Source organism: Engystomops pustulosus, chromosome 4, assembly GCF_040894005.1.
Source record: "Engystomops pustulosus chromosome 4, aEngPut4.maternal, whole genome shotgun sequence".
In the NCBI taxonomy this organism is placed as follows: Eukaryota; Metazoa; Chordata; class Amphibia; order Anura; family Leptodactylidae; genus Engystomops; species Engystomops pustulosus.
Window position 1 is genome coordinate 2,698,013 of NC_092414.1, and position 22,963 is coordinate 2,720,975.

Sequence of the window (22,963 nt, forward strand, 5' to 3'; positions counted from 1 at the left end):
TGCCCCTGCCGCTACCCTTCCCCCGCCACTGCCCTGCCCCCGCCACTACCCTGCTCCCGCCACTACCCTGCCCCCGCCACTACTCTGCCCCCGCCGCTACCCTTCCCCCGCCACTACCCTGCTCCCGCCACTACCCTGCCCCCACCACTACCCTGCCCCCGCCACTACCCTGCTCCCGCCACTACCCTGCCCCCTGACCTTCCCTCATGCCCCTGCCGCTACCCTTCCCCCGCCACTGCCCTGCCCCCGCCACTACCCTGCTCCCGCCACTACCCTGCCCCCGCCACTACTCTGCCCCCGCCGCTACCCTTCCCCCGCCACTGCCCTGCCCCCGCCACTACCCTGCTCCCGCCACTACCCTGCCCCCGCCACTACCCTGCTCCTGCCACTACCCTGCCCCCCTGACCTTCCCTCATGCCCCTGCCGCTACCCTTCCCCCGCCACTGCCCTGCCCCCGCCACTACCCTGCTCCCGCCACTACCCTGTCCCCGCCACTACCCTGCCCCCGCCGCTACCCTTCCCCCGCCACTGCCCTGCCCCGCCACTACCCTGCCCCCGCCACTGCCCTGCCCCCGCCACTACCCTGCCCCCGCCACTGCCCTGCCCCCGCCACTACCCTGCTCCCGCCACTACCCTGCTCCCGCTGCTACCCTGCCCCCGCCGCTGCCCTGCCCCCTGACCTTCCCTCATGCCCCTGCCACTACCCTGCCCCCGCCACTACCCTGCCCCGCCACTACCCTGCTCCTGCCACTACCCTGCCCCCGCCACTACCCTGCCCCCGCCACTACCCTGCTCCCCTAACCTTCCCTCATGCCCCTGCCGCTACCCTGCCCCCGCCACTACCCTGCCCCCCTAACCTTCCCTCATGCCCCTGCCGCTACCCTGCCCCCGCCACTACCCTGCCCCCCTAACCTTCCCTCATGCCCCTGCCGCTACCCTGCCCCCGCCACTACCCTGCCCCCCTAACCTTCCCTCATGCCCCTGCCGCTACCCTGCCCCCGCCACTACCCTGCCCCCGCCACTACCCTGCTCCCGCCACTACCCTGCCCCCTCCGCTGCCCTGCCCCCCTGACCTTCCCTCATGCCCCTGCCACTACCCTGCCCCCACCACTACCCTGCCCCCGCCACTACCCTGCCCCCGCCACTACCCTGCCCCCGCCACTGCCCTGCCCCCGCCACTACCCTGCCCCTGCCACTGCCCTGCCCCCGCCACTACCCTGCCCCCGCCACTGCCCTGCCCCCGCCACTACCCTGCCCCCGCCACTACCCTGCCTCCGCCACTGCCCTGCCCCCGCCACTACCCTGCCCCTGCCACTGCCCTGCTCCCGCCGCTACCCTGCCCCCGCCGCTGCCCTGCCCCCTGACCTTCCCTCATGCCCCTGCCACTACCCTGCCCCCGCCACTACCCTGCCCCGCCACTACCCTGCTCCTGCCACTACCCTGCTCCCGCCACTACCCTGCCCCCGCCGCTACCCTGCCCCCGCCGCTACCCTGCCCCCGCCGCTACCCTGCCCCCGCCGCTACCCTGCCCCCGCCGCTGCCCTGCCCCCTGACCTTCCCTCATGCCCCTGCCACTACCCTGCCCCCGCCACTACCCTGCCCCCGCCACTACCCTGCTCCCGCCACTACCCTGCCCCCGCCACTACCCTGCCCCCGCCACTACCCTGCTCCCCTAACCTTCCCTCATGCCCCTGCCACTACCCTGCCCCCGCCACTACCCTGCCCCCGCCACTACCCTGCCCCCCTAACCTTCCCTCATGCCCCTGCCGCTACCCTGCCCCGCCACTACCCTGCCCCCCTAACCTTCCCTCATGCCCCTGCCGCTACCCTGCCCCCGCCACTACCCTGCCCCCGCCACTACCCTGCTCCCGCCACTACCCTGCTCCCGCCACTACCCTGCCCCCTCCGCTGCCCTGCCCCCCTGACCTTCCCTCATGCCCCTGCCACTACCCTGCCCCCGCCACTACCCTGCCCCCGCCACTACCCTGCCCCCACCCACTTCCACACACACATTTATGGTCCAAAGCCTTAAAGGGAACCTGTCATCAGGAGCCCTTCAGAGAGTGTAGTTACACAAATGTAAAGTGATGTGTGAAGGACAATGGAGAGGAAAGCTGCTCCCCCAGAGAGATAATCGGGAGGGGCAGAAGTTCTGGTTCAGAGTCCTTAGAGGTACAAATAATAACATCGGGTCTAGAAATCCCAGAATAACCTTCACGCTACTTAGTGTCATATAGAAAGTGGGTAGTGACATGTATACACAATGTATACACAATGTATACACAACATGTACATAATATATACACAACATGTACATAATATATACACAACATATACACAACATATACACAATATATACATAATATATACACAACATATACACAACATATACATAATATATACACAACATATACACAACATATACATAATATATACACAATATGTACTCAATGTATACACAACATATACACAACATATACACAACATATACACAATATATACATAATATATACACAACATATACACAATATATACATAATATATACACAACATATACACAACATATACACAACATGTACATAATATATACACAACATATACACAACATATACACAATATATACATAATATATACACAACATATACACAACATATACACAACATGTACATAATATATACACAACATATACACAACATATACACAATATATACATAATATATACACAACATATACACAACATATACACAATATATACATAATGCATACACAACATATACACAATATATACACAATATATACATAATATATACACAACATATACACAACATATACACAATATATACATAATATATACACAACATATACACAACATATACACAATATATACACAATATATACACAATATATACACAACATGTACATAATATATACACAACATGTACATAATATATACACAACATATACACAACATATACATAATGCATACACAACATATACACAATATATACACAATATATACACAATATATACACAACATGTACATAATATATACACAACATGTACATAATATATACACAACATATACACAACGTATACACAACATATACACAACATATACACAACATATACACAATATATACACAATATATACATAATGCATACACAACATATACACAACATATACACAACATGAACATAATATATACACAACATATACACAATATATACATAATGCATACACAACATATACACAATATATACACAATATATACACAACATATACACAACATATACACAATATATACATAATGCATACACAACATATACACAACATATACACAATATATACATAATGCATACACAACATATACACAACATATACACAACATGAACATAATATATACACAACATATACACAATATATACATAATGCATACACAACATATACACAATATATACACAACATATACACAACATATACACAACATATACACAACATATACACAACATATACACAACATATACACAACATATACACAACATGAACATAATATATACACAACATATACACAATATATACATAATGCATACACAACATATACACAATATATACACAACATATACACAACATATACACAACATATACACAACATATACATAATATATACACAATGTATACACAATATATACACAATATATACACAACATACACAACATATACACAACATGTACATAATATATACACATCATATACACAACATATACACATCATATACACAACATATACACAATATATACATAATATATACACAATATATACACAATATATACACAACATGTACATAATATATACACAACATATACACAACATATACACAATGTATACACAATATATACACAATACATACACAACATATACACAACATATACATAATATATACACAACATATACACAACATATACATAATATATACACAACATATACACAACATATACACAACATATACATAATATATACACAACATATACACAACATATACATAATATATACACAACATATACACAACATATACACAACATATACATAATATATACACAACATATACACAACATATACATAATATATACACAACATATACACAACATATACATAATATATACACAACATATACACAACATATACATAATATATACACAACATATACATAATATGCAACTAGGGAGACAAAGGATCATTATAAAAAGAGAAATAGAATCCCAGTAATAGAATCTTTTTATAATGATCCTTTGTCTCCCTAATTGCATATTATATTATATATACGTCACAAAAGGCAACATTGTATTCAGTGTCATCATTCACTCTATGTATGGATTGTTACAGAACTATTTATTGGACCTGATGAAGGGGGTGATACATCCCCGAAACGCGTTGTCCCTTGTCAATATATATGTGAAAAAAATGTCTGATTGTATACATATGTATCTGCTTGTCACTACCCACTTTCTATATGACATTAAGTAGTGCAAAGGTTATTCTGGGATTTCTAGACCCGATGTTATAATCAGGAGCCCTTGTTCAGGCTCCTCCCATGTCCCCCATCGCTGCCCCCCTCAGGACGTAATACATGTCTGCCCCCCTCACTGGCTCCTCCCATGTCCCCCATATTTCCTCCCCATACATGCCTGCCTCCTCCTCACTGGCTCCTCCCATGTCCCCCATATTTCCTCCCCATACATGCCTGCCTCCTCCTCACTGGCTCCTCCCATGTCCCCCATATTTCCTCCCCATACATGCCTGCCTCCTCCTCACTGGCTCCTCCCATGTCCCCCATATTTCCTCCCCATACATGCCTGCCTCCTCCTCACTGGCTCCTCCCATGTCCCCCATATTTCCTCCCCATACATGCCTGCCTCCTCCTCACTGGCTCCTCCCATGTCCCCCATATTTCCTCCCCATACATGCCTGCCTCCTCCTCACTGGCTCCTCCCATGTCCCCCATATTTCCTCCCCATACATGCCTGCCTCCTCCTCACTGGCTCCTCCCATGTCCCCCATATTTCCTCCCCATACATGCCTGCCTCCTCCTCACTGGCTCCTCCCATGTCCCCCATATTTCCTCCCCATACATGCCTGCCTCCTCCTCTCTGGCTCCTCCCATGTCCCCCATATCTCCTACCCATACATGCCTGCCTCCTCCTCACTGGCTCCTCCCATGTCCCCCATATATCCTCCCCATACATGCCTGCCTCCTCCTCACTGGCTCCTCCCACGTCCCCCATATCTCCTCCCCATACATGCCTGCCTCCTCCTCACTGGTTCCTCCCATGTCCCCCATATCTCCTCCCCATACATGCCTGCCTCCTCCTCACTGGCTCCTCCCATGTCCCCCATATCTCCTCCCCATACATGCCTGTCTCCTCCTCACTGGCTCCTCCCATGTCCCCCATATCTCCTCCCCATACATGCCTGCCTCCTCCTCTCTGGCTCCTCCCATGTCCCCCATATCTCCTCCCCATACATACCTGTCTCCTCCTCACTGGCTCCTCCCATGTCCCCCATATCTCCTACCCATACATGCCTGCCTCCTCCTCACTGGCTCCTCCCATGTCCCCCATATCTCCTCCCCATACATGCCTGCCTCCTCCTCACTGGCTCCTCCCATGTCCCCCATATCTCCTACCCATACATGCCTGCCTCCTCCTCACTGGCTCCTCCCATGTCCCCCATATCTCCTCCCCATACATGCCTGCCTCCTCCTCACTGGTTCCTCCCATGTCCTCCATATCTCCTCCCCATACATGCCTGCCTCCTCCTCACTGGCTCCTCCCATGTCCCCCATATCTCCTCCCCATACATGCCTGCCTCCTCCTCACTGGCTCCTCCCATGTCCCCCATATCTCCTCCCCATACATGCCTGCCTCCTCCTCACTGGTTCCTCCCATGTCCCCCGTATCTCCTCCCCATACATGCCTGTCTCCTCCTCACTGGCTCCTCCCATGGGACTCAGGGCACAGCTCTTAATACAGAAAGGGAAATTTATTAACCCTAACCTAACCCTAATCATTTATTCGTAAAATCCAGTTTTACTACAAGAATTCTTTGCAGTGTGTCCACTATTCTCTATGGGGACATGGGGAGCCTGAACAAGGGCTCCTGACACGGGACTGCCGAGGCCGGGCTCCTGACACGGGACTGCTGAGGCCAGTCATCTACACGGGACTGCCGAGGCCAGTCATCTACACGGGACTGCCGAGGCCAGTCATCTACACGGGACTGCCGAGCCCAGTCATCTACACGGGACTGCCGAGGCCAGTCATCTACACGGGACTGCCGAGGCCAGTCATCTACACGGGACTGCCGAGGCCAGTCATCTACACGGGACTGCCGAGGCCAGTCATCTACACGGGACTGCCGAGGCCAGTCATCTACACGGGACTGCCGAGGCCAGTCATCTACACGGGACTGCCGAGGCCAGTCATCTACACCGGACTGCCGAGGCCAGTCATCTACACCGGACTGCCGAGGCCAGTCATTTACACCGGACTGCCGAGGCCAGTCATCTACACGGGACTGCCGAGGCCAGTCATTTACACGGGACTGCCGAGGCCAGTCATCTACACGGGACTGCCGAGGCCCGTCATCTACACGGGACTGCCGAGGCCAGTCATCTACACGGGACTGCCGGGGCCAGTCATCTACACGGGACTGCCGGGGCCAGTCATCTACACGGGACTGCCGAGGCCAGTCATCTACACCGGACTACCGAGGCCAGTCATCTACACGGGACTGCCGAGGCGAGTCATCTACACGGGACTGCCGAGGCCAGTCATCTACACGGGACTGCCGAGGCCAGTCATCTACACGGGACTGCCGAGGCCAGTCATCTACACGGGACTGCCGAGGCCAGTCATTTACACCGGACTGCCGAGGCCAGTCATTTACACCGGACTGCCGAGGCCAGTCATCTACACCGGACTGCCGAGGCCAGTCATCTACACGGGACTGCCGAGGCCAGTCATCTACACGGGACTGCCGAGGCCAGTCATCTACACGGGACTGCCGAGGCCAGTCATCTACACGGGACTGCCGAGGCCAGTCATTTACACCGGACTGCCGAGGCCAGTCATCTACACGGGACTGCCGAGCCCAGTCATCTACACGGGACTGCCGAGGCCAGTCATCTACACGGGACTGCCGAGGCCAGTCATCTACACGGGACTGCCGAGGCCAGTCATCTACACCGGACTGCAGAGGCCAGTCATCTACACCGGACTGCAGAGGCCAGTCATCTATACCGGACTGCAGAGGCCAGTCATCTACACCGGTTCTGACCAGTGGGTCTTAGGGAGGAGTAATGTAGATGGCAGAACCTCAGGTGATTATTGGGTTCTGGTTTGGTCATCCTCCTTCCTTGTGTAGTTCTTCCCCAACCATAACCCTAATTCGATCACTTACTGATATAGAAGCTCAAGGTTCTGGAGGCTTCGCTCTCTCGAGATGGACACGACCCAGAGGAGCTGAAGGTTCTGATTGTCAGATGATATTTCCCGGATTCCTTTAGATCTTTTACAAATTCATGAGTGTTCTCATCCACCGCAGAAACATCCGGTGCATCTTCTACAAGGAAAAAACATTCACATCAATCGGAAGGAGGAGGCTTCAATAAGAGCACCCTGGGGAGTCACACATAGGTGCACCAGGACAAGCCATGCACACATTACACAGCACCCTGGGGAGTCACACATAGGTGCACCAAGACAAGCCGTGGACACATTACACAGCACCCTGGGGAGTCACACATAGGTGCACCAGGACAAGCCATGGACACATTACACAGCACCCTGGGGTGTCACACATAGGTGCAACAGGACAAGCCATGGACATATTACACAGCACCCTGGGGTGTCACACATAGGTGCACCAGGACAAGCCATGCACACATTACACAGCACCCTGGGGAGTCACACATAGGTGCACCAGGACAAGCCGTGGACACATTACACAGCACCCTGGGGTGTCACACATAGGTGCACCAGGACAAGCCGTGGACACATTACACAGTACCCTGGGGAGTCACACATAGGTGCACCAAGACAAGCCGTGGACACATTACACAGCACCCTGGGGTGTCACACATAGGTGCACCAGGACAAGCCGTGGACACATTACACAGTACCCTGGGGAGTCACACATAGGTGCAACAGGACAAGCCATGGACATATTACACAGCACCCAGGGGTGTCACACATAGGTGCACCAGGACAAGCCATGCACACATTACACAGTACCCTGGGGTGTCACACATAGGTGCACCAAGACAAGCCGTGGACACATTACACAGTACCCTGGAATGTCACACATAGGTGCACCAGGACAAGCCATGGACACATTACACAGCACCCTGGGGTGTCACACATAGGTGCACCAGGACAAGCCATGGACATATTACACAGCACCCTGGGGAGTCACACATAGGTGCAACAGGACAAGCCATGGACACATTACACAGCACCCTGGGGTGTCACACATAGGTGCACCAAGACAAGCCGTGGACACATTACACAGCACCCTGGGGAGTCACACATAGGTGCACCAGGACAAGCCATGGACACATTACACAGCACCCTGGGGAGTCACACATAGGTGCAACAGGACAAGCCATGGACATATTACACAGCACCCTGGGGTGTCACACATAGGTGCACCAGGACAAGCCATGCACACATTACACAGTACCCTGGGGTGTCACATATAGGTGCACCAAGACAAGCCGTGGACACATTACACAGTACCCTGGGGTGTCACACATAGGTGCACCAGGACAAGCCATGGACACATTACACAGCACCCTGGGGTGTCACACATAGGTGCACCAGGACAAGCCATGGACACATTACACAGCACCCTGGGGAGTCACACATAGGTGCAACAGGACAAGCCATGGACATATTACACAGCACCCTGGGGTGTCACACATAGGTGCACCAGGACAAGCCATGCACACATTACACAGTACCCTGGGGTGTCACATATAGGTGCACCAAGACAAGCCGTGGACACATTACACAGTACCCTGGGGTGTCACACATAGGTGCACCAGGACAAGCCATGGACACATTACACAGCACCCTGGGGTGAAACACATAGGTGCACCAGGACAAGCCATGCACATGTTACACAGCACCCTGGGGTGCAACACATAGGTGCACCAGGACAAGCCATGCACACATTACACAGTACCCTGGGGAGTCACACATAGCTGCACCAGGACAAGCCATGGACACATTACACAGCACCCTGGGGTGTCACACATAGGTGCACCAGGACAAGCCATGGACAGATTACACAGCACCCTGGGGAGTCACACATAGGTGCACCAGGACAAGCCATGGACACATTACACAGCACCCTGGGGTGTCACACATAGGTGCACCAGGACAAGCCATGTACATTGAGATTCCTGCTCAGCCCGCAGGCTGTATAAGCGGGGGGGCTGCAGGACTGGCCGTGCTCTTCTCCTTTAAGGGGCACGGTCCCTCCTGCTCTCCCCCTTCCCCTTTCCTCCTCTGTTTTAATTTTCATTGGTGGCCAGTGAGTTCCGCTGGCCACTGGGGGGCAGCGGGCCAGGATATTTATTCTTGAGCGCGGAGCTAGCCAGCCTCTTTGACTGCTCCGCGCTCAAGAGATCCTGAACCCGCAAGTATAATGGCGGACCCCGCTTTGATGGCCCTGCTTGAGGAGAAGCTGAGGAGAGAGGGCTCCGGCTGGCTAACTCCATTGCTGTCCCAGCCGGCTCCCTCTCTCCCCGTGTCGGCTCCTCCGGTGCCCGATCCCCCCGCTGCCCGGCCTGCACGGCGCGGTCGTGCGCCGTGCAGGCTTAGTCCCTCCCCCATCAAAACTCGTAGCCGAGCGCGGGCTCCGTCTCGGAACCCTGCCTCGGCTCCGCGGCCGGCAGAGCGCATGTCGCGCTCTGCTAAGGCCAGTAGCCGTGCGTCGGCCGAGCAGGCGGGCCGACGCCGGCAGTGACAATGTCCCCGCGTGGGGAGGAGATGCAGGGCACGCCTGCTCCTGCGTCTCCTCACCCAGTTAACCTGGCTGTGCCTTCAGGCGCAGTGCAGGTTACAGCTGCTCCCCCTGCTGGTTCTCTGCCCAAACAGCCTGGCCGTTTAGCTAGGTGGTTTGGGCTGGGTGCCAGCAGTGATACAGTTCAAACACCACATACTGACACAGCCCCCGCTTCCGACACACACATGTCACATAGTGCGCTCAGCAGCCACCGTTTGCACCAAGCACCACACACCCCCCTTCGTCCACATTCACCCCCCTGCCCCCCTCCTACCCCTCGGGTCCTGCCTTGGCGGGTGACGAGGTCGATAGTGATGAACCCGCGGACCGCCGGCACGCTGTTCCGGCGGCTGGCGTTCCGCGGGACCGGCGCGACAGGGGTCATAGCCACTCCAGCGTGGCCTGCAGCTGTTCGGAATTTCCGCAGCGCGGGTACCGCTCGGGGGCTGGGCCTCGGCCGCACAGCCCGGAGGGACGGTGTAGACACCGATCTCGATCTTCCCGTTCCTTTTCCCGCTCAACTTGGGTGAGCCGTAAGCGGTCCAGGTCTCGTGACAGAGACAGCAGGCGGTCTGGTAGATCCAGCTGGGGCCGGACCTATTCCAGGCGCTCTTCATCCTCGTCCAGCGGTGGTTACACCCGCTCCAGAGAGAGGCGGTCGCGGAGACGGCAACACTCTTCTCCACCTCATGGGGTAGATGAAGCTAGGGTACCGCCAACGGTCCCATCCTCAGCGTTGCCTAGCGCACCCATGGCGCCTCCTCCTCCAGTGGTTCTGCAGCAGGTCGTTCCTCCGGCGGGTGAGTTGTCCTGTGAGACCGCATGGAAAAAGTCTGCTATTGCTGGTGATGATGTTGTGGGCGCCCTTAAGGCGGTTGTGGCAAGAATGGAGGCTGGTGCCTCCGGGGCATCCCCAGGGGCGACATCGTTGCCGCCTGTGCAGGCCCCGGGGTCAGCGGGGATGCTTTTTAGAGATTCCTTGTTTTGTGGCGTAGCTCCTTTGGGCACGCGGGTGGCTGCTGACCTCCGGGAGAAAATTGTTAATTTTGAGTATATTGATATTTGGACATTGTTATCTCCTGATCAGTTGACAGTAGATAAGGAGAAGCGTTTTGAGAAGGGTGATGACAAGAAGCCTAAGGTCGCAAGGACCTTTGGCAACTGGCTTCAAGCTTTTGCTGTTATGTCTAGTATCATTGTGCGACAGAAGCCTGCCTGTGCGCAGGATATGTTTGTGTATTTGGATACTATCTATACTGCGCATAAGTTGCATGGAGGTTCAGCTTGGTGGAGATATGACGAGGAGTTTCGGCGTCGCTTAGCGGCGAGTCCGGAGGTTGGATGGGCGACAAAAGCGACTGACGTTTGGATTCAGTTTATGATGACACAGAAGCCTCAGGCTCCCTTTCCTTCGGGAGCCGTCTCGGGCTCGCAGTCCGGGGCGGCTTCCAAGCGTCCGGGATCCTGTTGGTTGTTTAACGAAGGCCACTGCCGCTTCTTTGCATCCTGTAAGTTCAAGCACGAATGCTCCATATGTGGCGGGGCCCATTCCGCTCTCCGGTGCTTTAAAAGGCAGAGAACCCCTGCGAAATCTTCCACAGCTGTCAGGGGGGAGGACTCCGGTTCAGGTGCAAAGGATGCGGCCGTGGTTAGACAGTTACCACCTGAAGCAGGAGGCAAAAGTGCTGCTTGACGGTTTTACCTTTGGTTTTGTGATTCCGTTTGTACCGCGTGACGGTCTGATGTTGTAAAACAATCTTAAATCGGTTAGGGACAACGAGTTACTGGTTGAGGAAAAATTGTTAAAGGAGGTTGAATTGGGCAGGATGGCGGGCCCCTTTTCGTTGCCGCCTTTTGAAAATTTGCGGGTCTCTCCGCTGGGTTTGGTCCCAAAGAAAGAGTCGGGTAAGTTTCGCCTGATACACCATTTGTCGTATCCGGAGGGTGACTCAGTCAATGATGGTATTCCCCAGGAGGAGGTGGCTGTTTCTTACACTTCCTTTGACAAAGTGGTTCTCTTGTTGAATAAAGCCGGTCCGGGGGCCCTTATGGCTAAGTCGGACATTGAGTCGGCTTTCCGCCTCCTCCCGGTGCATCCGTCCTGTTTTCATCTACTGGGTTGCAGAATTAACGATTCTTTCTTTGTGGACATGTGCCTTCCGATGGGTTGCTCTATATCCTGTAGGTTTTTTGAAATGTTTAGCAGTTTTTGGAGTGGGTTCTTCGTTTAGAGGCTGGTTCGAATTGGGTCATTCATTATTTGGATGATTTTTTGTTTGTGGGTCCGAAGGACTCTCACGATTGCTTGAGACTATTGAACATGTTCCGTCACTTCGCAGATTTTTTCGGTGTTCCTTTGTCAGCAGAGAAGACGGAGGGTCCCACTCACCGTCTGACCTTTCTGGGTATTTTGATTGACTCAGAAGAGATGACACTCGGCCTCCCTGCTGATAAATTGGAACGTTTGCGGGGTGACATTGACTTGTGCCTTTTGTCCGATAAAGTGACCTTGCAGCGACTGCAGTCTGTGCTGGGCCAATTGGCCTTTGGCCGGCGCCACACAGGGCGCTTTGTCTGCGCTTGCAAACGCAAACGCAGACAAAGTCGCGCCCACCGGGGCGGGCCTCGGCCCGATCGCATCGGCGTTTCTATGGAAACGCCTTCGATCGGGAACGAGCCGCCGGTGTTTTGCGTTAATTTAACGCGAAACACCGGCGGCTCGTTCCCGATCGCAGGCGTTTCCATAGAAACGCCGATGCGATCGGGCCGAGGCCCGCCCCGGTGGGCGCGACTTTGTCTGCGTTTGCGTTTGCAAGCGCAGACAAAGCGCCCTGTGTGGCGCCGGCCTTTGCGTGTAGAATTTTTCCCATGGGTAGAGTTTTTGCCAGGAGGTTGTCGCTGGCTACGGCCGGTGTTTCGAAGCCATATCATCATATACGTTTGACGGCGGTTCTGAAAGACGATTTGCGGGTCTGGAGGTCCTTTTTGACGGATTATACTGGTGTGTCAGCATTTCTTGAACACGAGATTGACAACGCTGACTTACAGTTATATACGGACGCAGCAGGATCGGTGGGGTACGGTGCTATTTTTGGTAAGCAGTGGTCAGCGGAACGTTGGCCGCCCAGTGGTTGGAGAGGGATTTCACAAAGAATTTGACCTTGCTAGAACTCTTTCCGATTGTAGTGGCTGTGGAACTTTGGGGTCATGAGATGGCAAATAAAAGGATTCGTTTTTGGTCGGACAACGAAAGTACGGTCCGGGCCCTGAATGGTCTCACCTCCAGTTCTTTGCAGGTTCTTGCCCTGCTTAGGCATTTGGCTCTGCGATGTTTGCAGTTGAATATAGTCTTCAGGGCTAGGCATGTTCCTGGCGAGTTTAATGTGGTTGCTGATGTGTTATCTCGTTTTCAGCTACAGCGTTTCAGGGATTTCCACTCCCTGGTGGACCCGGAGGGGTCCCCCTGCCCCCCCTTCCTGTGGGACCTGGTGGTGAACAGTTGACACCGTTGATCCAATCCTCATTGGCGGAGAGCACTTGGAACAGCCATGGTAAGGCGTGGGGCGAGTGGTACAGCTTGCTGTCGGAGGAACGAGGGGATCGGGTAACAGTAGCTAAGACCACTACACTGCGCTACGTGTCCTGCCTACGTTCACAGGGTTTGTCGTTCACAGCAGTTAAAAAACGATTGGCCGGGGTTTCTTTTGTTTTTAAACTGTGGGGTATTCAGGATGTTACTAAAGATGTTCAGGTTCTTTTGCTGCTGCGGGGTTGGTGCAAGGAGCCGGTGCGCAGGGATTCCCGTAGACCTATTTCTTTTGCGTTGCTGCAACGCTTATGCGCGGTCGCGGTGGATGTATGCTCTTCACCGTTTGAGATTTTATTGCTTCAGTGCAGTTTCGTGCTAGCTTTCTTTTGCGCCATGCGAGTTAGCGAGTTAGTGGCTGCTTCCGGCCAAGTTCAGGCTGGTCTTGGGGAGGGAGATGTTCTGCTAGTTGGGGAGTTTGTCAAAGTGTATATTAAACGATCTAAGACAGACATATATGGCTCGGGGTGTTGGTTGTCGGTCGGAAAAGTAGGTGGCCCATTTTGTCCGGTTCAGTTACTGGGTAGTTTTATTGCGCAGCACCCCTCAGCTCAAGCCTTTTTGTGCCATCAGGATGGGTCCCCTCTGACCAAGTTTCAATTCACTTCTTTGTTTAGGAGAGCGTTGTCCCTGGCAGGTGTCCCGGCAGCGGAGTTTGGGACACATTCATTTCGGATAGGCGCTGCAACGGCAGCGGATGCTGCTGGGCTTTCAGATGGGGATATAATGCGTATTGGCAGATGGAAATCTGATTGTTTCAGGCGTTATGTTCGCCCAAACTTGTTGTTGGACTAATTGTTTTTTCTTTTTTAGGTTTTCCCCGGCCTAGGGTTTGGCTGGTCGGCCACTCCTATATATATTGGGCGGCTCGGCGAGCAGCAGTTCGGCCGGGAGGTTTAAACTTGGGGTTCACCAATGCGGACCTGTCTTGGAGGGGAATCAGGGGCCTGAAATGGCTGCAAGTGCTACCTGAAGTGGTGGCGATCAGCAAGTCTTCCCCGGGTCCGACGGTGCTTGTGGTGCATGCCGGAGGGAACGGCATGTGTTCAACACGTCTGGCGGAATTGATTTCAGTTATGAAGTCGGATTTTGAGCGTTTCGCAGCCTTCTTCCAGGACTTGGTGGTGGTATGGTCGGAGATCGTGCCGCGAGGAATCTGGAATGGTGCCCGTAACCCTGACTCCATCGAAAGGGCGAGGCGTATGCTGAATATGAGGGTGGCACGTTTTGTTAGGTCCAGGTGTGGGGTAGTGGTTAGGCATCGGCAGCTGGAAGGAGATAATGCGGGCCTCATGAGGGAGGACGGTGTACACCTGAATGACATCGGCCTGGATATCTTCCTTTCTGGGTTGCAGGACGCCATTGAGAGGGCCTTATTCCTCTTGTGTGGGGGTCGGAGCACAGTGTAGGGTTACACTGTTCTCCTAGTGGCCTGTGGTGGAATCTTGACCCTCTCGGCTGTTAGTTAAATCACCTGACGGAACAACTAAGACATGCAAGTGAAGTTAGGGTAAGGGTCAGGGTTCTTCCCACAGGTCGCTTATTTTGTTATGTAAATAATAAAGCTGTGGCCGACCCCCAGTTTTTTATCCCAAAAATTGTGGTTGTGTTGGTTTTTGGGAAAGGGGGAGTGGGGTACATTTTTGTTGGGTAAACGTTAATACGGTCAGTCTGCTCAGCCCGCAGGCTGTATAAGCAGGGGGGCTGCAGGACTGGCCGTGCTCTTCTCCTTTAAGGGGCACGGTCCCTCCTGCTCTCCCCCTCCCCTTTCCTCCTCTGTTTTAATTTTCATTGGTGGCCAGTGAGTTCCGCTGGCCACTGGGGGGCAGCGGGCCAGGATATTTATTCTTGAGCGCGGAGCTAGCCAGCCTCTTTGACTGCTCCGCGCTCAAGAGATCCCACCCACCCTCCCTATGTTAATATTGTATATTATTGTTTTTGTTAATATTTTATTCTTGATCTTTGTTATTGCGTTATTTATGTTGTTGGTAGTCACAGCTTGGCCTGTGGTGGAATCTTGACCCTCTCGGCTGTTAGTTAAATCACCTGACGGAACAACTAGGACAGGCATGCAAGGTGAAGTTAGGGTAAGGGTCAGGGTTCTTCGCACAGGTCGCTTATTTTGTTATGTAAATAATAAAGCTGTGGCCGACCCCCAGTTTTTTATCCCAAAAATTGTGGTTGTGTTGGTTTTTGGGAAAGGGGGAGTGGGGTACATTTTTGTTGGGTAAACGTTAATACGGTCAGTCTTACTTACCCTCCCTCTGGATGTAGATGTTGAACCCATCAAAGGCAGTTGGTGGCTTTGGCGGTAACCAGGTGACTACTAGTCTGAATTTGGGAAAACCAGGAAGATCTTGTGCAGATGAAGAGGTTTGATTTTCAGGTGGAATCGCATTCACAAAACCCTCACTGTCCTCGGTCACACTTTCGTTCACCCACCAGTGCGGTCCTGAGGTGGTCACAAGGTCGGAAACTTTATAGTCTCTCCAGTTGTTGAACGAAATTCCAGCGGAGCTTCCAAAATCATCCTCCAAGATTTCATCTCTTACGGTCACTGGATCAGGACCATGATTTCCAGGGATAGCGCCCCCACCAGGAGACTCCTCTACATGGCTCTGGTTCAGCACTAACACTTGTATAGAGATGTTTCTTGGTGTGAAAGGAACTACAAATAAAAATAAAAATTCTCTGTATTTAATGGCTGGAGCATTATACAATCTCTTTTACCTCTTATGTCCCCCTCATCCTCATAGACTGTAAGCTCTTGTGTCACCCCCTCATCCTCATAGACTGTAAGCTCTTGTGTCACCCCCTCATCCTCATAGACTGTAAGCTCTTGTGTCCCCCTCATCCTCATAGACTGTAAGCTCTTGTTTCCCCCCCTCATCCTCTTAGACTGCAAGCTCTTGTGTCACCCCTCATCCTCATAGACTGTAAGCTCTTGTGTCCCCCCCTCATCCTCATAGACTGTAAGCTCTTGTGTCCCCCCCTCATCCTCATAGACTGTGAGCTCTTGTGTCACCCCTCATCCTCATAGACTGTAAGCTCTTGTGTCCTCCCCACATCCTCATAGACTGTAAGCTCTTGTGTCCCCCCTCATCCTCATAAACTGTAAGCTCTTGTTTCCCCCCTCATCCTCATAGACTGCAAGCTCCTGTGTCCTCCCTCATCCTCATAGACTGTAAGCTCTTGTGTCCCCCCCTCATCCTCATAGACTGTAAGCTCTTGTGTCCCCCCCTCATCCTCATAGACTGTGAGCTCTTGTGTCACCCCTCATCCTCATAGACTGTAAGCTCTTGTGTCCTCCCCACATCCTCATAGACTGTAAGCTCTTGTGTCCCCCCTCATCCTCATAAACTGTAAGCTCTTGTTTCCCCCCTCATCCTCATAGACTGCAAGCTCCTGTGTCCTCCCTCATCCTCATAGACTGTAAGCTCTTGTGTCACCCCCTCATCCTCATAGACTGTAAGCTCTTGTGTCCTCCCCTCATCCTCATAGACTGTAAGCTCTTGTGTCCCCCTCATCCTCATAGACTGTAAGCTCTTGTGTCCCCCCTCATCCTCATAGACTGTAAGCTTGTGTGTCACCCCCTCATCCTCATAGACTGTAAGCTCTTGTGTCACCCCCTCATCCTCATAGACTGTAAGCTCTTGTGTCACCCCCTCATCCTCATAGACTGTAAGCTCTTGTGTCCTCCCATCATCCTCATAGACTGTAAGCTCTTGTGTCACCCCCTCATCCTCATAGAATGTAAGCTCTTATGTCCCCCTCATCCTCATAGACTGTAAGCTCTTGTGTCCCCCCTCATCCTCATAGACTGTAAGCTCTTGTGTCCTCCCCATTATCCTCATAGACTGTAAGCTCTTGTGTCCTCCCCCTCATCCTCATAGACTGTAAGCTCTTGTGTCCTCCCCTCATCCTCATAGACTGTAAGCTCTTGTGTCCCCCCTCATCCTCATAGACTGTAAGCTTTTGTGTCCTCCCCTCATCCTCATAGAGTGTAAGTTCTTGTGTCCCCCCTCATCCTCATAGACTGTAAGCTCTTGTGCCCCCCCTTATCCTCATAGACTGTAAGCTCTTGTGTCCCCCCTCATCCTCATAGACTGCAAGCTTTTGTGTCCTCCCCTCATCCTCATAGAGTGTAAGTTCTTGTGTCCTCCCCTCATCCTCATAGAGTGTAAGTTCTTGTGTCCCCCCTCATCCTCATAGACTGTAAGCTCTTGTGCCCCCCCTTATCCTCATAGACTGTAAGCTCTTGTGTCACCCCTCATCCTCATAGACTGCAAGCTCTTGTGTGTCCCCCCCTCATCCTCATAGACTGTAAGCTCTTGTGTCACCCCCTCATCCTCATAGACTGTAAGCTCTTGTGTCCCCCTCATCCTCATAGACTGTAAGCTCTTGTGTCCTCCCCTTCATCCTCATAGACTGTAAGCTCTTGTGTCCCCCCCTCATCCTCATAGACTGTAAGCTCTTGTGTCCCCCCCTCATCCTCATAGACTGTAAGCTCTTGTGTCCTCCCCCTCATCCTCATAGACTGTAAGCTCTTGTGTCCTCCCCTCATCCTCAAAGACTGTAAGCTCTTGTGTCCTCCCCTCATCCTCATAGACTGTAAGCTCTTGTGTCCTCCCCTCATCCTCATAGACTGTAAGCTCTTGTGTCACCCCATCATCTTCATAGACTGTAAGCTCTTGTGTCACCCCCTCATCCTCATAGACTGTAAGCTCTTGTGTCCTCCCCTCATCCTCATAGACTGTAAGCTCCTGTGCCCCCCCTCATCCTCATAGACTGTAAGCTCTTGTGTCCTCCCCTCATCCTCATAGACTGTAAGCTCTTGTGTCCTCCCCTCATCCTCATAGACTGTAAGCTCTTGTGTCCTCCCCTCATCCTCATAGACTGTAAGCTCTTGTGTCACCCCATCATCTTCATAGACTGTAAGCTCTTGTGTCACCCCCTCATCCTCATAGACTGTAAGCTCTTGTGTCCTCCCCTCATCCTCATAGACTGTAAGCTCCTGTGCCCCCCCCCTCATCCTCATAGACTGTAAGCTCTTGTGTCCTCCCCTCATCCTCATAGACTGTAAACTCTTGTGTCCTCCCCTCATCCTCATAGACTGTAAGCTCTTGTGTCCCCCCTCATCCTCATAAACTGTAAGCTCTTGTGTCACCCCCTCATCCTCATAGACTGTAAGCTCTTGTGTCCCCCTCATCCTCATAGACTGTAAGCTCTTGTGTCACCCCCTCATCCTCATAGACTGTAAGCTCTTGTGTCCTTCCCTCATCCTCATAGACTGTAAGCTCTTGTGTCCCCCCCTCATCCTCATAGACTGTAAGCTCTTGTGTCCTCTTCATCCTCATAGACTGTAAGCTCTTGTGTCATCCCCTCATCCTCATAGACTGTAAGCTCTTGTGTCACCCCCTCATCCTCATAGACTGTAAGCTCATGTGTCCCCCTCATCCTCATAGACTGTAAGCTCTTGTGTCACCCCCCTCATCATCATAGACTGTAAGCTCTTGTGTCCTCCCCTCATCCTCATAGACTGTAAGCTCTTGTGTCCTCCCTCATCCTCATAGACTGTAAGCTCTTGTGTCACCCCTCATCCTCATAGATTGTAAGCTCTTGTGTCACCCCCTCATCCTCATAGACTGTAAGCTCTTGTGTCCTCTCCTCATCCTCATAGACTGTAAGCTCTTGTGTCCTCTCCTCATCCTCATAGACTGTAAGCTCTTGTGTCCTCCCCTCATCCTCATAGACTGTAAGCTCTTGTGTCCTCCCCTCATCCTCATAGACTGTAAGCTCTTGTGTCACCCCTCATCCTCATAGACTGTAAGCTCTTGTGTCAGGTGTGTAGCAGTGTATGGTGTGTGGGTATGTAGTAATGTAGTAATGTAGTCTTGCAGTCAGGTGTGTAGCAGTGTATGGTGTGTAGTAATGTAGTCTTGCGGTCAGGTGTGTAGCAGTGTATGGTGTGTAGTAATGTAGTCTTGCGGTCAGGTGTGTAGCAGTGTATGGTGTGTAATAATGTAGTCTTGCGGTCAGGTGTGTAGCAGTGTATGGTGTGTAGTAATGTAGTCTTGCGGTCAGGTGTGTAGCAGTGTATGGTGTGTAGTAATGTAGTCTTGCGGTCAGGTGTGTAGCAGTGTATGTTGTTTGGGTATGTAGTAATGTAGTCTTGCGGTCAGGTGTGTAGCAGTGTATGGTGTGTGGGTATGTAGTAATGTAGTAATTTAGTCTTGCAGTCAGGTGTGTAGCAGTGTATGGTGTGTAGTAATGTAGTCTTGCGGTCAGGTGTGTAGCAGTGTATGGTGTGTAGTAATGTAGTCTTGCGGTCAGGTGTGTAGCAGTGTATGGTGTGTAGTAATGTAGTCTTGCAGTCAGGTGTGTAGCAGTGTATGGTGTGTAATAATGTAGTCTTGCGGTCAGGTGTGTAGCAGTGTATGGTGTGTAGTAATGTAGTCTTGCGGTCAGGTGTGTAGCAGTGTATGGTGTGTAGTAATGTAGTCTTGCAGTCAGGTGTGTAGCAGTGTATGGTGTAGTAATGTAGTCTTGCGGTCAGGTGTGTAGCAGTGTATGGTGTTTGGGTATGTAGTAATGTAGTCTTGCGGTCAGGTGTGTAGCAGTGTATGGTGTGTGGGTATGTAGTAATGTAGTAATGTAGTCTTGCAGTCAGGTGTGTAGCAGTGTATGGTGTGTAGTAATGTAGTCTTGCGGTCAGGTGTGTAGCAGTGTATGGTGTGTAGTAATGTAGTCTTGCGGTCAGGTGTGTAGCAGTGCATGGTGTGTAGTAATGTAGTCTTGCGGTCAGGTGTGTAGCAGTGTATGGTGTGTGGGTATGCAGTAATGTAGTCTTGCGGTCAGGTGTGTAGCAGTGTATGGTGTGTGGGTATGTAGTAATGTAGTAATGTAGTCTTGCAGTCAGGTGTGTAGCAGTGTATGGTGTGTAGTAATGTAGTCTTGCGGTCAGGTGTGTAGCAGTGTATGGTGTGTAGTAATGTAGTCTTGCGGTCAGGTGTGTAGCAGTGTATGGTGTGTAGTAATGTAGTCTTGCGGTCAGGTGTGTAGCAGTGTATGGTGTTTGGGTATGTAGTAATGTAGTCTTGCGGTCAGGTGTGTAGCAGTGTATGGTGTGTGGGTATGTAGTAATGTAGTAATGTAGTCTTGCAGTCAGGTGTGTAGCAGTGTATGGTGTGTAGTAATGTAGTCTTGCGGTCAGGTGTGTAGCAGTGTATGGTGTGTAGTAATGTAGTCTTGCGGTCAGGTGTGTAGCAGTGTATGGTGTGTGGTAATGTAGTCTTGCGGTCAGGTGTGTAGCAGTGTATGGTGTGTGGGTATGCAGTAATGTAGTCTTGCGGTCAGGTGTGTAGCAGTGTATGGTGTGTGGGTATGTAGTAATGTAGTAATGTAGTCTTGCAGTCAGGTGTGTAGCAGTGTATGGTGTGTAGTAATGTAGTCTTGCGGTCAGGTGTGTAGCAGTGTATGGTGTGTAGTAATGTAGTCTTGCGGTCAGGTGTGTAGCAGTGTATGGTGTGTAGTAATGTAGTCTTGCGGTCAGGTGTGTAGCAGTGTATGGTGTGTGGGTATGCAGTAATGTAGTCTTGCGGTCAGGTGTGTAGCAGTGTATGGTGTGTGGGTATGTAGTAATGTAGTAATGTAGTCTTGCAGTCAGGTGTGTAGCAGTGTATGGTGTGTAGTAATGTAGTCTTGCGGTCAGGTGTGTAGCAGTGTATGGTGTGTAGTAATGTAGTCTTGCGGTCAGGTGTGTAGCAGTGAATGGTGTGTAGTAATGTAGTCTTGCAGTCAGGTGTGTAGCAGTGTATGGTGCACTATAGTGATACTCAGTAGTGGATTATAATACATTTTTTAAACAGAAGGACCTTCACCCATGAATTCCTGCTCTCAATACCCATCTACACAAGAGCCATTTCAGGACCTTTGAAGGTCTTCCAAAGATCCAGAAGACTGCAGAATGAAAGCAGACACTCTTTATTCCCCAATAAGCTGATTGTAGCCCCAATCTTCCTAGCGCCCATGGACGGCTACACATGATACTTGGGGCTTCCTACCAGTCCGGTGCAGCTGGGGCTCGTGCCCAATCCCACTGCTTTCCACCAAGGTGCTTTTATTAAAGGAGGCCTCAGACACCAGCTGGAAAGTGACGTTCCGGTAGCAGGTCCCCGGCAGCCAGTGGTTAAATACAGTCTTGATCTTGAAGAAATCTGTTGATTAGAATTTGGGTAAAATGTTAATAGAAGAAGGTAAAGGACTAAAGCAGAAAGAAGGAGCTCGAGCAGATCCCACTCCCATGGACCATGGAGTGACCCCAGAACATGATCAATGATCAGACACCATGGACCATGGAGTGACCCTAGAACATGATCAATGATCAGACACCATGGACCATGGGGTGACCCCAGAACATTATCAATCATCAGACATCATGGACCATGGAGTGACCCCAGAACATGATCAATGACCAGACACCATGGACCATGGAGTGACCCCAGAACATGATCAATGATCAGACACCATGGACCATGGAGTGACCCCAGAACATGACCAATGATCAGACACCATGGACCATGGAGTGACCCCAGAAAATGATCAATGATTAGACACCATGGACCATGGAGTGACCCCAGAACATGATCAATGATCAGACACCATGGACCATGGAGTGACCCCAGAAAATGATCAATGATTAGACACCATGGACCATGGAGTGACCCCAGAACATGATCAATGATCAGACACCATGGACCATGGAGTGACCCCAGAACATGATCAATGATCAGACACAATGGACCATGGAGTGACCCTAGAACATGATCAATGATCAGACACCATGGACCATGGGGTGACCCCAGAACATTATCAATCATCAGACATCATGGACCATGGAGTGACCCCAGACCATGATCAATGATCAGACACCATGGACCATGGAGTGACCCCAGAACATTATCAATGATCAGACACCATGGACCATGGGGTGACCCCAGAACATTATCAATCATCAGACACCATGGACCATGGAGTGACCCCAGAACATGATCAATGATCAGACACCATGGACCATGGGGTGACCCCAGAACATGATCAATGATCAGACACCATGGACCATGGAGTGACCCCAGAACATTATCAATGACCAGACACCATGGACCATGGAGTGACCCCAGAACATGATCAATGATCAGACACCATGGACCATGGAGTGACCCCAGACCATGATCAATGATCAGACACCATGGACCATGGGGTGACCCCAGACCATGATCAATCATCAGACATCATGGACCATGGAGTGACCC

The 22,963-nt window shown here is 51.5% G+C and overlaps 1 protein-coding gene across 1 annotated transcript in view; it reads right to left on the reverse strand.

Moving 5' to 3' along the window:
* Window positions 1-22,963, reverse strand: part of LOC140125904 (receptor-type tyrosine-protein phosphatase O-like) — a 297,842-nt gene that overhangs the window by 208,182 nt on the left and 66,697 nt on the right. The window contains exons 4-6 of the mRNA XM_072144801.1: window positions 21,716-21,868; window positions 15,910-16,320; window positions 7,457-7,618 (exon numbers count right to left, since the gene is read on the reverse strand). Coding sequence (XP_072000902.1) covers window positions 7,457-7,618; window positions 15,910-16,320; window positions 21,716-21,868 — 726 coding nt within the window. The remainder of the gene's footprint in view (window positions 1-7,456; window positions 7,619-15,909; window positions 16,321-21,715; window positions 21,869-22,963) is intronic.